General features: G+C 40.0%; 1 protein-coding gene across 8 annotated transcripts in view; it reads left to right on the forward strand.

Annotated features, from left to right (window-relative positions):
• The window catches only part of Zc3h14 (zinc finger CCCH-type containing 14), a 43,611-nt gene that overhangs the window by 3,383 nt on the left and 25,332 nt on the right, over nt 1-14,896 (forward strand). For all 8 annotated transcript variants that reach the window (XM_059279767.1, XM_059279768.1, XM_059279772.1 and 5 more), the window contains exons 3-9: nt 3,571-3,685; nt 6,587-6,627; nt 7,722-7,917; nt 9,162-9,591; nt 10,035-10,195; nt 10,634-10,734; nt 13,852-14,007. In XM_059279767.1, coding sequence (XP_059135750.1) covers nt 3,571-3,685; nt 6,587-6,627; nt 7,722-7,917; nt 9,162-9,591; nt 10,035-10,195; nt 10,634-10,734; nt 13,852-14,007 — 1,200 coding nt within the window. The remainder of the gene's footprint in view (nt 1-3,570; nt 3,686-6,586; nt 6,628-7,721; nt 7,918-9,161; nt 9,592-10,034; nt 10,196-10,633; nt 10,735-13,851; nt 14,008-14,896) is intronic.

Here is a 14,896-nt window from a genome sequence, read left to right on the forward strand (position 1 = left end):
TCTCAAAAAACTATTAAGTTAATATAATTGAGCTACTAGCGTATAATTGATACATTAATAATTATATCCTTTAAAAATTCTCCATCTTAAATTCGTATGGTTATTAGTAGATACAATTCACATCAGCCAGAGAAGGACCCTGAGACTGAACAGGCTAAGAATGAGTAGTTTATGAATTACAATTGATTGTTGTAAGACTCCCCGTGGGTATGAAAGATGAAGGTGCACCTGGATCTTCTTAGGTTCCCTGTTTTTCTCATTGAACATGTAATGGGGCCAGCTGTGAGAGATGGGCTGCACACGTGGGACTGTTAGTCAAGGGCGGTGTGAGGCACAAGCGCCTGTTCACTGAGATCAGTTCATTGCTGTCACTTACCAGAAATTCCAAACCACTTGTTTTAGTTTTTTAAAACATGACCTTACAGTTGCATTTGTTTCTGAAATACTGCTGGAATTGGCGCGGCAGTGTTGCTCTGGGAGAGCGCTGCACTAGGCCTACCAATAGCAGACTGAGGGTCAGGGGCTCAGGGTTGGGGGTCCTTGGTGCTTCTGTTACGTTAACTGTATAAAAATGACTTAAGGGAAGGGTGGATGGTCCCGCCTTCCCTTCTTCCTCCTTCCTTGAACCTAGGACCCCATAAATTCTCTAACACTATTATAACGTCAGAATTGGAAATTCCTTAAAGCAATTTTATGATGGGTTCTAGCAGAGAGCCTGGTCAGTTAACAGAAGTTATCTTCCAATTCTTTGAAATAAAACAAGGTCTTTTCATGTTTGCAGTTAGTTACCATATTATTTGTAGATGTATATACCTCACTGTCCAGAACAGGGTGGCTTTTGTTTTCTTTGAGGTAGGATCTCAGACTGTGTAGCTCAGGCTGGCTTGCCACTCATGATATAGCTTGTGCCAGCCTCAAACTGATCCTCCTGATTCAGTTTCCTAGGTGCTGGGGTTACAGTCATATCCCACTACTGGTCCCAGCTTCTCATATTTTTTTATACCTAAAAAGAGTCTCAGAGCTCTGGAGGGTTATAAAGACAGTTGTTCAGTAATTATTTGAGTATTTATTTTTCAAAGTATTGGGTGGGGTACAAAGAAGAGCCACCATTCTTTAAAGCAAGCAGAAAAGGTTTCCTCCATGCTTACATGGAACAGGTCAGTGGTGCAGCAGTGACAGTCCAGGTTTTTTTTCTTTTTTAAAATTTTATTATTCGTTTTACATACCAATCACAGATTCCCCCTTTCTTCCCTCCTCTCACCCCCTATCCCCTCCTCTGAAAAGGTAAGGCCTCCCATGAGGAGCCAGCAGATCCTGGTACATTCAGTTGAGGCAGGTCCAAGCCCCTCTCCCTGCATCAAGGTTGTTCAAGGTGTCCCACCGTAGGTAATGGGCTCCAAAAAGCCAGCTCATGCACCAGGGATGGATCCTGATCCTACTGCCAGGGGCCTCTTAAGCAGACCAGGCTACACAACTGTCTCGATTATGCAGAGTGTCTAGTCCAGTCCCATGCAGGCTCCACAGCTGTTGGTCTAAAGTTCATGAGTCCCCGTTAGTTTGGTTTGGTTGTCTCTGTAGGTTTCCTCATCATGATCTTGATGCCCCTTGCTCATAGATCCCTCTTTCCTCTCCACCTGGACGAACTGTTCAGTTTTCATTCACACCCTAGAGGTAAGAGCTTCTGTGTACTTTCCCAGCTTTTACTGCTGTCTTCTGTCCCCAGTATGCTAATTTAAGATGTATTTTAGAGGTCTGTCTGGACTGTGGAAGAATATTTTATGGTCACATGCTAATTTTGCATTAGATTCTTAATTTCATTGTATTGTCTACTCAGAAAACATATGAATTTTAAAGGCTTTGCTGAGAAATAATTGATAATTTAAGTTGCACGTACTTCAAGTGTATGTATTTGTTTATTAGTATATTTGCCATGTCTTGATAAATATATATCTTAAAACCATCACTCATCAATATGATAAATCTACTGGACTGGGTATAGCTCATTGGAGACTACCTAACACTGCACAAGATCCCATGATTGAATCCTAGCACCACTTTTAGGGAAGAAAAAAAAAAAAAGAATGAATAGACTCATTAAGTCCTCCTCCCTCCCCAAATTTCCAGTAGCTCCTTTGGCTTTGTAACTGGTTCTAACACCTTTCCTTGTTCCCGTTTTATACCGAGACAACCACTGATCTCATGAAATTTTAAAAAGTACAAATTGATACAGTGGCAAAGTAATTTCATTGGCACTAGGAAAGAAAAATAGCTGTCTGCCCAAGTATCTTAGCAGTCTTACCTATTTACACTGTCTGAGTTAGTAGTGTTGGATCATAGATATGTCATATACATAAAGATTAGCTTATTTATTACAACAAGGCTTTTTTTGATACTTTCGTAACACAGAAAGATTGGCCACTTTTTATTTATATTTCCTTCCTTATTGCATGCTCCCATAAAATACTACCTTCTCTTTTATCCTGCTTCTATACTGGAGTTTGGATGTTTTTCTTTTCTTTTTTTAAAAAAAATGGTTTATTTACTTATTACTTTATATGCATTGGTGTTTTGCCTGCATGTGCATCTGTGTGAGGGTGTTGGATGCCCTGAAAGTGGAGTTACAGACAGCGGTGAGCTGCCATGGGGTGCTGGGAATTGAACCTGGGTCCTGTGGAAGAACAGCCAATGCTCTCAACAGTTGAGCCATCTCTTCAACGCCTACTTGTTTTCCTTTGAAACAAGTGTCTGGTAGATGGACCTTTCTGTTTATGTGGAAATTATGAGTATTTTAGTTACTAAGGAAATTGTAATAAAGACATGTTTGAAGCTGTGTGTGGAGGTGTATGTCAAGTCATCTCAGTATTTGAGAAGGCAGAGGGAAAAGGATCATGAGTTTTAAGACCCTCTCATGGGCCATATATATGGGGTGGGACAGCCAGAACACCTACTTTTTTCAAAAAGAAATTAGATTTCCTCACAATGAATTTGCTTCCTTATTGTTCTTGGGCTTTTTCCTGCAGTCATTAGGTAGGGTTGCCACTAGTGGATAAAAGAAGTTGAGTTGCCTTTGAACTTTTTTTCCTCCCTTTGGTATTAACAGTTGAACTCCTGGCATTGTATATGCTGTGGAGTTCTGTGTAGTTTAGTGTATGTGCTGTTGGTAGAAGTTTAGTACCTGGAGCAATGGACGCCTACCTTTATGAGTGGAAGCATAGTCTCTAGGGAAACAAGTATTGAAAACTAAACAGAATACAATTGTTGGGTATGTATCTGTACCTTCCAGAAGTGTCTGAAGTTGGTGAACATTGAAAGGATTTCTTACAAAAACCAGTACATTCTCCCAATTGATTCTGTGACCCAGGATACATAGTTTTATGACTAGAAATGCCACTTTTTCCCAACTCCTGGCCTTCTAATAATGGAAATAATTGTGGGATAAAGGGGAAAATTGGAAGCTGAGCTTTCTTGTCCATCCTACCTTAGAGTAAGGTTTTTAAGGACATTGATTTTGAGCAAAATCAAATATTGAGGAAACATTTAAAAGTTTGGTATACTTTTCCTTTTAAATAGATGAAGAACTTCCTGATTACATTATGGTGATGGTGGCCAACAAGAAAAGTCAGGACCAAATGACAGAGGACCTGTCCCTGTTTCTAGGGAACAACACAATTCGATTCACCGTATGGTATGTTTCTGAATATCTGTGCCTCAGAGCAAAGTCAGAATTGGTATTGTGTCCAGAAGGAGGTTTTCAGCCGTCTTGGGAGGTTCACTGTGGAGAGGTGCTCTGTGAGCTGTGCAGCACAAGCCTCTGGAGATTTTTCCCTCTGTGAGTGGGAATAGGAAGTCACCTACTGTCTGTACTTGTGAGGACAGCTTAGCTGCTACATTAGAGAGCTTGCAGATGTGCCTGCACCATAGGAGCCCTTGATGTGTTTATTAGCCATTGCTGCCTTCTACACTTCACCATTCCCCTCCTCTCACCACCTCCTCCTCTCACTCCTCCCTCACCACCACCCCACCCCCAGCACAGCCACTTAGAAACAGGGAACTCCGTAGTTTGAGCTAGGCTTGTTTTTGACTTTTATGGGGAAAACTTTTCTTTTGTTTTCTTTTCCTGACACATGCATGTCCCCATTTGACAAACATCTCAGTCACCTTTCAAATAAGCAACTTTATTTTTTCATATAAAATCCTCGTGATTTGAACTACCCTTTATCAAATCACATGTGCCCTTAGTTGAGAATGAGCATGAGATTCGGTTTAAGGTCAAACTCAGTTATCAGGCTTAAGGCAGAGTGAGGATTGGAGAGGATAATGAGTGCTTGTCTGCTGACAGGTGGGAAATACTTGTAAAAGGGCCACTGGAAGCTGAGGATGGAGCACAGCTGAGGGAGCACTCAGTCTGCTTCAGTTGAGTAGGAGGCATAAAGGGAGATGGGCCTGTTCGCCTCTTGATTCTTGAGGAAGAATGGCTTCACAGTCGTTTGGGCAGCTGTAGGCCTTATGGCTCTTAGGGTGACACTTTGAAAATCTGTGCAGAATTTTCTGCTTTATAGTGCACAATTTTGGAGCACCAAATTATTAAGATCACCTTGACCCTTCCAGTTAACACACTGCTTCATTGTGGCTGTGTACTCTGCTTAATACAGTTTGTTCTCAAATGGTCATGGTGTTTTTGACTGAGGAAATTATACTATGATTGTAATACTTTTAAAAAAAGATTTCTTTATTTATTATGTATTTAGTGTTCTGTCTGCATGTATGCCTGCAGGCCAGAAGAGGGCACCAGACCTCATTGGGGATGGTTGTGAGCTACCATGTGGTTGCTGGGAATTGAACTCAGGACCTCTGGAAGAGCAAGCAATGCTCTTAACCACTGACCCATGTCTCCAGAAGTCATGAGTAGTTCAAGAATTTGTTTTGCTTCATAAGCATTGTTGTGACCTGACCTTTGGTTAAACTTTTAGATCACTTGGAGTTTTCAGTCCAGCTTATCTAAGCTGGAAGACTAACGTAGGTTCTTTTTCAGATGACTTAATGGACTGCTTAAGACAGATTTTGTAAACCAATGTAGCATTAACTCAATTGTGAATTTAAAACCAAAATCAGTTTCCCATCTTGCTACAAATACAGTTTCATACCATGTACTCATCCGAGGAATTGTGTCTTCTCTTTGGTACTTTCATCAGTTCACTAATGTTAAACAGACTATGCTGATTTTTAATTGGTTGTTTGCTTGTGTGTGTATGCATGTTTGCATATGTAGATACACATGGATGTGCGTACGCATGGGGGTGTGTGCATGTGTGTTTCTATTTGTAGGCCTGAATTTGATGTTGGGTGTCTCACTGGATCACTCTATTTACTGAGGCAGGGTCTCTCACTGAACCCAGAGCTCGCCAGTTACTTTTAGTCCACCTAGACAGTTTGTCCCAGAGACCCCTGTCTCTGCCTTACAAGTGCTGGTGGTTTCCAACACCTAGCTTTTACGTGGGCTCTGGGAATCACCCTCAGGACTCCCAGCCCTACTCTGGTGCTTTTTTGTATTTCATTTTTGCTGTCAGTTTTATAGCTTTACACTAAGGCCTTTTTTTTTTTTCTTATCCTATTTTTTTTTTTTTAATCCTGAAATAATCATGTCCATGAGGAAACTAGCACGTGAATGGAGTCTAAATGAAACAATAGGAAACTTCTGGTGTTTGTGAGAGGATTTTGGAAGGATTGCTGTGCAAACATGCCTTCTATAAGTTAAGATAGGCTATGTCAAAGCAAGGTTTTAAATAATAGTTACAGTAAAATGGGATAGCATATTTATTAACTTTTTTTTTTTACCTCTCAGAACTACATTGTCCAAGAAGCCATGTAAATAGTTTAAATATTAACCACTGGATTAGAGTATTTATAGCTCAGTGGTAGAACATGTGCTTAGTAGAGCATGGTCCTTGGTTTAACTCTGTGGAGAGGGCGAGGGAGGAGGGCAGAAAGAAACACACACACACACACACACACGCACACACACACACACACACAGAGGTAAAACAGTTGTTTGGGATAATTGATTGTTTTACTATTAGCTGTATTGGTCTTTAGTCCTTAGAAAGTAAGGTAACTTTTTTTTTTTTTTAAATCAAGACTTGTCAAATGAAGTCTTTGTCTTTTTTCTTGGGTGCTGGGGGTTGAACCCAGGGCCTTGTGTGTGCTCTTAACATTCTGTTCTGGATCTGTTGACACCATGTAATCCTAGCTACCTAGGAGACTGAGGTAGGAGGTTCAAGCAACTTAGACCTGGTCTCGGAAAGTAAAAAGAGAGCTGTGGGTGTCGATCAGTAGTATTAGAGTACTTGAATAGTGTGCATGAGGCTATAGGTTACATTTCCAGGACTTCAACTGCTCTGCTCCTAAGCTGTCTCCTCACCCCTATTGTAAGGCCTTTAAAGAAAAAACTAATGTGTAATTGGAAAGTTCAGTTCAGTATTATTAAATGCCTTTAAAAGAACTAATCTGGATATAATGTCATCGGATTTAGAGTGGCAATTGAAATAAAATTTTTATTAAGGGAGGTTTTGTTTTGCTTTTTTTTTAGGCTCCATGGTGTATTAGATAAACTTCGCTCTGTTACAACTGGTAAGATTTGTAAAATTGAGAGCTTTTTGAAACTTCTGCTTGTTAAACGTGTGATCCTTTCCTTTCTAAAGTCACTTATGCTGCTCTTGGAAGAACATCAGGCACTTTAAGAGGAATGGTTCATTTGAACTGTACAAACATTAAACATACTGTGATTTGACAGTGATGGGCAAGACAGTGCCGTGTATCTGAGGAAGTCATTATAAACGTACACAAACTTTAACCTTAGAGATACCTCACTGCTTTATAATTGAAAGCGATCTAAAGTTACCTAATAAGTCAGATAAACTACAGTGATGTATAGGAATGCTACTTAGTGACTAAAAGTAATGTGGAGGGAAGTGAGAATACACAAATATTATCCTAGTATTTAAAACACATGGATACTCTTGGAAAATAATAATAATAAATTGTTATTTATTATTAGTAGTAATAATAAATATTATTTATATTGTCGAGACAGTTCTCCTTTAAGAATCCTGAGCCCACATTTTCAGGTGCTTTTTATCCCCTAGTGCTTAAAATCTCTTGATAAACACCAGCTACTTTTCAAACTACCACCTTCGAGGAACGAGAGATGTAGCTCAACTGGTAGAGTGCCTGCCTAGCATGCAAGAAGCTCTGAGTTCAGTCCCGAGCACTGAAAAAATGAGGCATGGTGATACATGCCTAGAATCCCTAACGCTGCAGAAGTGGAAGCAGGAGAATGGGAAGTTCAAAGTCATTTCTGGTGGTATATATAGTCAGCCTGGACTTCATAAGACCTGTTTTTGTTTGAAAAAAGAAAACTAGCTAAGCGGTGGTGACACAGGCCTTTAATCCCAGCACTCAGGAGGCAGAGGCAGGTGGATCTCTGAGTTCAAGGCCAGCCTGGTCTACAGAGCAAGTTCTAGGACAGCCAGAGTTATTACACAGAGAAACCCTATCTCAAAAAAAACAAAACAAAACAAAAACAAACAAAAACTGAAAAAGGAACACTTTGAGTTACTAATTTAAAAAAACCTTTTCTCTCTTAAATGTATTGCTTTTGAATTGGTGATGAGAGGGAGGAGAGCTAAGAAAAAGATGACCAGGGTCATGCATTTTCTTTCCAGAGCCCTCTAGTCTAAAGTCTGCAGACACCAGCATCTTTGATAGTACCGTGCCTTCAAACAAGAGCAGCTTTAGTCGGGGAGATGAGCGAAGGCACGAAGCTGCAGTCCCTCCCCTTGCCGTTTCTAGCTCTAGGCCTGAGAAAAGAGATTCCAGAGTTTCTGCAAGTTCACAGGAGCAGAAATCCACTAATGTCAGGTAAAGTCCAGTCTCTGCTATGGCCAGAGATGCGTGGGGATGTGACACTTCAGTTCCTAGTTTCAGCAATTTTTGGAAATAGTGAGGTGATCATGGATTAGTTAATTTTCTTGTCATTTGTTGCTATCAGAAAATACCTGATGGGACATCTTGTATTTGGCTCAGAGTTCAGAAGGCTCTCAGTTCATCACAGCCATGGAAGCATGATAGAGTTTGTGGAAACAGAAGCATACGAAAGAAATTCCTAGCACTATAGTGGACAAGGGAGCAAAGAAAACTAGACCAGAACAGCAAAAGTCTGTTCATAGACACCAGTGACCTGTGTTGGCCAATTGGGCCCCACCTCCTAAAAGGATTTATAGCCTCTAAAGTAGCATAGTGAACTAGGGATCTAGTGTTTAACACATGAGTGTGTATGGGACATTCCAGGTTCATTATTTCATTTTTTTTTAAATTTTATGTGCATAGGTGTTTTGCCTGCATGTATGTCTGTGAATCCTGTACATGCCTTGTACCTCTAGAGGCCAGGAGAAGGCATTGGATCCCTTTGCCAGGAGTTACAGATGGTTGTAAGCCAGTGTGGGTGCTGGGAATGGAACCCAGGTCCTCTGGAAGACGAGCTAGTGCTCTGGCCATTTCCCAGCCTCCTTCAGGTTCAGACCATAACAGACTGTGAGCAAGTTTTTGAATAAATTAATGGTGACCAGAATATGATTTTTTATTTTAAGTGTAGTAAATAAAAGTTTAAAGTATGAGGGCTAGGTGTGGTGGTATAAGCATTAAAAAAAATTATTTATTAGATATGTATGGTGTTTTGCCTGTGTGTGTGTCTGTGCACCATGCGCTTATAGCACCCATGGAGTCCTTTAGAGCCTCTGCGACTGGAGTTACACATAGCTGTTAGTTGCAGTGTGGGTGCTGAGAATCAAACCTGGATCTGGAAGAGTGAGTGGCCAGTTCTCAGAATCACTGAACCATACCTCCAGCCCTGGTGCAGGCCTTTAATCCCAGCACCCGGCAGGTAGAGGCAGGTGGAAGGGTCTCAAGCCAGCCAGAGCTAAATAGTAAGAACCTGGCTCAAAAGAAGAAAAAAAATTACAGAATGAATATAATTTGGAAATAGTTTTTAATATTAAAAAGTATCCATACTTCTCGTAAAATTTTTTTTTGAGTAAACATTCTTTGAAGCTTTGAGGATAATGCTTTAGTTTTGTTGTAATGCTTTGTTTATTTTGTTTTAATAGACATTCTTATGATGATGGAGCTTCAACCCGGCTAATGTCAACAGTGAAACCTCTGAGGGAGCCAGCACCCTCTGAAGATGTGATTGATATCAAGCCAGAACCGGATGATCTCATTGATGAAGACCTCAATTTTGTGCAGGAGAATCCCTTATCTCAGAAAAAACCTACAGTGACACTTACATGTGGTTCTTCTCGCCCTTCTATGGAAATTTACCGACCACCTGCAAGTAGAAATGCAGACACTGGTACCCATTTAAACAGGCTGCAACTTCAGCAGCAGCAAAGCAGTGCTCACGCTGCCAAGCAGCTGGAGGTACAGAGCAGCCAGGTCTACGAAGCAGGACGTCTGTGCGAACCGGAAGTGCTTAGCAGCATAGACGACACTTACAGCCCCTTCTTCAGAAACAGCTTGGATAAGATGAGTATTGAGGTTGGTGTAGATTTTATATAGATTCTGGCTTACTGGACTAGAGACTGACAGTTGCTGATTCCAGATGTAACCTAAGTAAACACATTCGTGTTTATTTTAAATAGTGTCCTCTCAGACGGGCTCTGTAGGGATTTTATGTCATGTACATGTGCCTTGTGATTTTAGCAGTTTGAGTTAGTTTTGCTCTTTTCTATTTGGTGTCAATTTTAAATTTAAGCAACCAAATAACTTGTTTTAAATAGTTTCTCTAACAGTGCTGTGTGCAACTGTTACAAAATAAATTTAAAATTCTTTTGAGTTAACTATTTGAGAAGATATTTTCATCTGTTTTACAAGAAACCCAGCCCTTTCGGGTCTTAAGATCATCCTAAAATGAAAACAAGTATTTTTGTGATAGAACTTTGTTTTCAATGCAAGGTAAGCTTAAATGTATCTCATTGTAGGATGAAAACTTTCGGAAGAGAAAGTTGCCTGTGGTAAGTTCAGTTGTAAAAGTAAAGAGGTTCAGTCACGATGGAGAAGAGGAGGAGGAAGATGAGGACTACGGCTCCCGGGTAGGAAGTTTGTCCAGCAGCGTGTCAGTGCCAGCAAAGCCTGAGAGGAGGTACGTGACCACAGCCATGAATTAGTCTTGAACTACTTGATGTGGCTAGAGATTGTGATGGATTGTTCCTTTGGCAGTGCTGGGGAAGAAACAGCTTGGATAAGATGAGTATTAATCTAATCTAGATTAAGTGCCCTGGCCCTAAGCTGTCCTTCAGCATCGTTGGGGTTTGAGAGAGATACCTATTCATGGAAAACACTTGCTTAAAATTGGAGAGAATTGCAAAGACTGGAAATTAATGAGGGGAAAATGTTAATACAGAGTCATTTTTTTTTTTTTTTAAAGCTGTAGGATTCCAATCTAATTGACTTGTTCTAAAAACTGTAACTGCTATGTTTAAAACAGAAGGCTATATAGTAACAGCATAATAGATGGTTAGCATGTAAAGAACTGAAATTTAAAACATTATAAAAATACCTTTTCTTAAAACTCTTTTAGACCTTCTCTTCCACCTTCTAAACAAGCTAACAAGAATCTAATTTTGAAGGCTATCTCTGAAGCTCAAGAGTCTGTAACAAAAACAACTAACTATTCTGCAGGTAATTTCAATGTAGTATGTTTTTCCCGGTAAGAGATCGCTTCATTGAACTGAGTATGCTTGTCTTGATGTGTGAAGTAAAGAGTCCTGCTAGCTACAAAGACCAGAATGAACTTCTTCTAGAAGAATGGGTTTAAAAGATTTCAGCACTTTTTTCAGATGAAAAACTCTCCTCGGAGTTCCTTGAGCAGAGTAAACTGCTCTATTCTCATATGCATAAACTAATGCCCATGAATTATAAAGGGTATTATGAAAAAATGTGTGACATTCATATTAGTTTTTTTAGTTCAATATTATGTGTGTACTTATGTAGAAAAGAACAAAATTGGGTAATAACAGGTTGCTGAAGCTAGAGAAATTTTGTATTTAGTTTTTGGCCATGCAGCAGATTGAGCTCATATGCTTGGAAAGTCCTGTTCCACTGAACCACATCCCCAGACCATAGCAAGAAATTTATTTAAAACTATTATATGTATAGACCAGTACCTTTTCTCTTGATGGAACCTGGTAATAGACTGTAAGGCAGAGAATTGTTACATTCTTACCCTAATTAGAATTGAAGCTCTAAAATCATTTGATGTCAGATATTGAGGTGCGAAGTTTTTAATAACAAAACTTTCTTACAAGAAAACTTACTCTAAAATGCAAGTGGTGGTGAGTTGTTCTGTGCTGCTGTTACATTCTGGACTTGTTCACCTGCTGAAGCTAGTGGAAAATTTTGTGGGACTAAGCTGATAGCAATTGCCAACTCCGAAATTCAAGTTTTTATATGAATTTGATAGACCCATTCACAGCATTCTTCTACTTGCCCTTTGTCACATGACCCTTTCTTGAAGCAAAGTAAACAGTTCTTGGTACTGACCTACCTTCTGCTTCTCCTCATCCTTACTTAACCTTGAGCATACAACATTAAGTAGATTTGGGATGATCAGGTGAAGGCCAACACCTGCTCTAACAGTTTGCCTTTACAAAAATTCACTCTTCTAATACAGCAATGATAATTGCTTAGAGTAAGAATTTAAAGCATTTCCATGACCTTGAAATTCCTTGCTTTTACACTTTTTTTTTCATGTTTATGAGTGTTTTGCTTGCATAGAGTCCAGAAAAGAACATTGGATCCCCTAGAATTAGTTACTGAATGTTGTGAGCTACCATGTGGGTGCTGGGAATCAAACCCTAGTCCTCTGAAAGAACAACTGTTACAGAATTAATGTGTCTTTCCACTGAGAAATCATTCCAAATACTCAGAGATAAATAAAGGAAATCTTTATTGGTTCTGGCTAATGCACAAAAGGGTACCAGCCATAAATAGAACATTTTACCAGCTTTATAGCTATGCCTTAGGCTTATGCATTCCATATGTGCTGTCATCCTTAAATCTCATCAGGTCCCTCCTCCAAGTCACACTTTGAACAATTTAGACAGGAGACTATGAGTCTGGTCATTTGGACAAATGGGACATTTACACAGCAAAAATGTTGTCACAGATACTTAAGTCACCATTGTTGTGTGTGTCCCATTCCCACGTAGTAGTTATTGAGGGTCGTCCTGCCCCATGACAAAATTAAGCTTTCCTGGAAAGAGAACTAGGACATGATGGCAGACTGGAACTTGATGAGGACTGTCACTCATTACTCAGTGCTTTCCTGTTAGAGCTGCCTTTAGAGACGTGTTCTCTGAGATGGGGATGGGCCTAAGGACAGGTTGTAAAGTAAGACTTGTTTCTTTTGTTGTGGAAATAGACTTGCAGCATATTAGTGAACAAATCTTTTTTTGGGGAGTTGTTTTTGTTTTGTTTGAAACAGATTCTTACTGTGTAGCTCTGACTGTTCTGCAATTCACTATGTAGACCAATCTGGCCTGGAACTCAACAGTGATCTGCCTGTCTCTGCCTCCCAAGTGCTGGGATTAAGGCTTTGTGCCACCACATCAGGCCCTTAGTGAATAAATTGTAGCAGAAACATTTTCTCAATAAACCTAAATTTTCATTATGTTCCGGGAGTACAATCGTCCTTTCTGCAGTTTCTAACAAGTTTGGTTACTACTAAGTTTTGAATTATGTTGGTGACACTGCTCCTTGAGCTCCTTTGTGCAGCTTACTTCCCAAGCAAGTTTAGTAGATCCTTTATAACATCCGTTTATGCCGACCAGTTTCTCCTAGACCACAGCCAGTGCTCTTAACAATGTCTCTCCAGTATTGGGCTAGAGAGATGGCTCAGCACTTGAGAGCACTGGCTGCTCTTCTAGAGGACCTGAGTTCAGTCCCAGTACCTATTTGGTTGCTCAGAACCATCCATAATTCCAGTTCCCGGGGATCCAACACTCTCTTCTGACCTCCACAAGCACCATACCTGTGCTCATGGGTACACATACATGTTTGTGGGCAAAACACATAATTCTAAAGAAAGTTTAAAAAGTAGCTGGAGATTCCCACATATCAAGATCTAACATTAAACTTGATTGTACATGCCTGTAATCCTAGCACTTGGGAAATAGAGGCAAGAGATTAAGGTTATTTTCAACTTAATAGTGAATTTGAGACCAGCCTGGTCTACAGTGAGACCTTGTCACAAAAGAATTTTTAAAAAATAGCATTGAAACATTCTTTATTTGCCTGTTTATGTTATGGTTTGAAATCACTGTAAGAGCATATCACTGCATCTGGTTTAAAATGACTACATACGTTTTAAATTGTATCATGACATAGTTTTTGTTGGTTTGTTTTGGGTTTTTGAAACCAGCTTTCACTATGTAGTCCAGTCTGGTCCAGAACTCATTGCGGTCCCACTGCCTCAACCTCCTGAGTACTGACATTCAAGCTTTAGATGCTGCTTGTATACAAGTAAAGCAAGGAAGTCAAATGTCTTCTTTCCTGGGAATATTGTAAGAAAAATGTAGTTTCTTTTTGTTTGTTTGTTTGCTTTTGAACACCGTAACTATTCTGAACCCAAAGATTGCATTTGTATTTAATACTTGTTGTTTTCTTTGTTTTGAACACTGTCGCTATTCTGAACCCACCCAAGGGTGGCATTTGTATTTAATCCGTGTTGTTAACTGTGGAGTTCTGAAGGAGTAACTGTGCTTGTATTGTTTTGCTTCTTTTGCTTTTTATGTGAAGTTCCACAGAAACAGACACTTCCAGTTGCTCCCAGGACTCGAACTTCTCAGGAAGAATTGCTAGCAGAAATGGTCCAGGGGCAAAGCAGGGCCCCCAGAATAAGTCCCCCTGTTAAAGAAGAGGAAGCAAAAGGAGATGGTGCAGAAAAACTTCAAGGTGAGAGTTAACCATTTATCACTTGCACTTTATCCATGGGATACTAAGTATTTTCAAATAAGTTTTTGTGGAATGTTAGTTATACTATGGAGAAAGTGATGAAGTGGGTACACAAAGAATGAGATCTTGTAGAGCACTCAATACTTTTCAGAAAATTTAAAAGTTTTATGATGGAAAACTTAATGTTCTCAAAAGTAGAGAGATTGTTAGTGAACTGCCTTGAGTGTATCCCCAGCTAAGGGTCATTAAAGACTTTGCTCAGGGTTAGAGTAGTTCTGTGTTCAATCTTTTTTGTTTAGTTTTATTTATTTAATGAATGTGTAGGTGTGTGGACATGCATGTAAAGGTCAGATTACATCCTGTTGGGTGGTTTTTCTCTTTCCACCCTGTGGGTTCTGGCGCTCCAACTCTAGTTACCTGGTTTGGCACCAAATGCCTTTACCTGCTAAACTATCTCACTAGTGTTTCTTTACATCTATTTGTTGTTCCTACTCCTGTTCCTCCAACTTAAACTCGGAAGTTTTCTTGAAATTGTCCCTCCTGGCATCCTGTCGTGGTCTTTTCCTGTTGTCCTGGTGGCCCTGGTTTACCCTGGTGCCTGACACATTGGAAGCAGTGCTTCCAGCTGGTTGCTGTTTATGTTTATTTGCGCCCTCCCCCCTTTTTCTCACCTCTTCTTTCCACCCCAGCTTCTGCAGGCCAAAGTGCAACTCTGTCATGTACACTGTGTCTCCTCCCTCTGTCCCATCCTTCTTGCCCAGTACTGATGCCATCATTGGATCTTAGGCAGCTGTATTAATGATCTTTTGGATGTGCTTGCTTCTCTGCTTCTTCCATACCTGTTTTCCATTTATACCAGGAGAGACTGAAGTTCCTTGTTTCTTTTATC

Source organism: Peromyscus eremicus, chromosome 14 (assembly GCF_949786415.1).
Source record: "Peromyscus eremicus chromosome 14, PerEre_H2_v1, whole genome shotgun sequence".
Classification (NCBI taxonomy): domain Eukaryota; kingdom Metazoa; phylum Chordata; class Mammalia; order Rodentia; family Cricetidae; genus Peromyscus; species Peromyscus eremicus.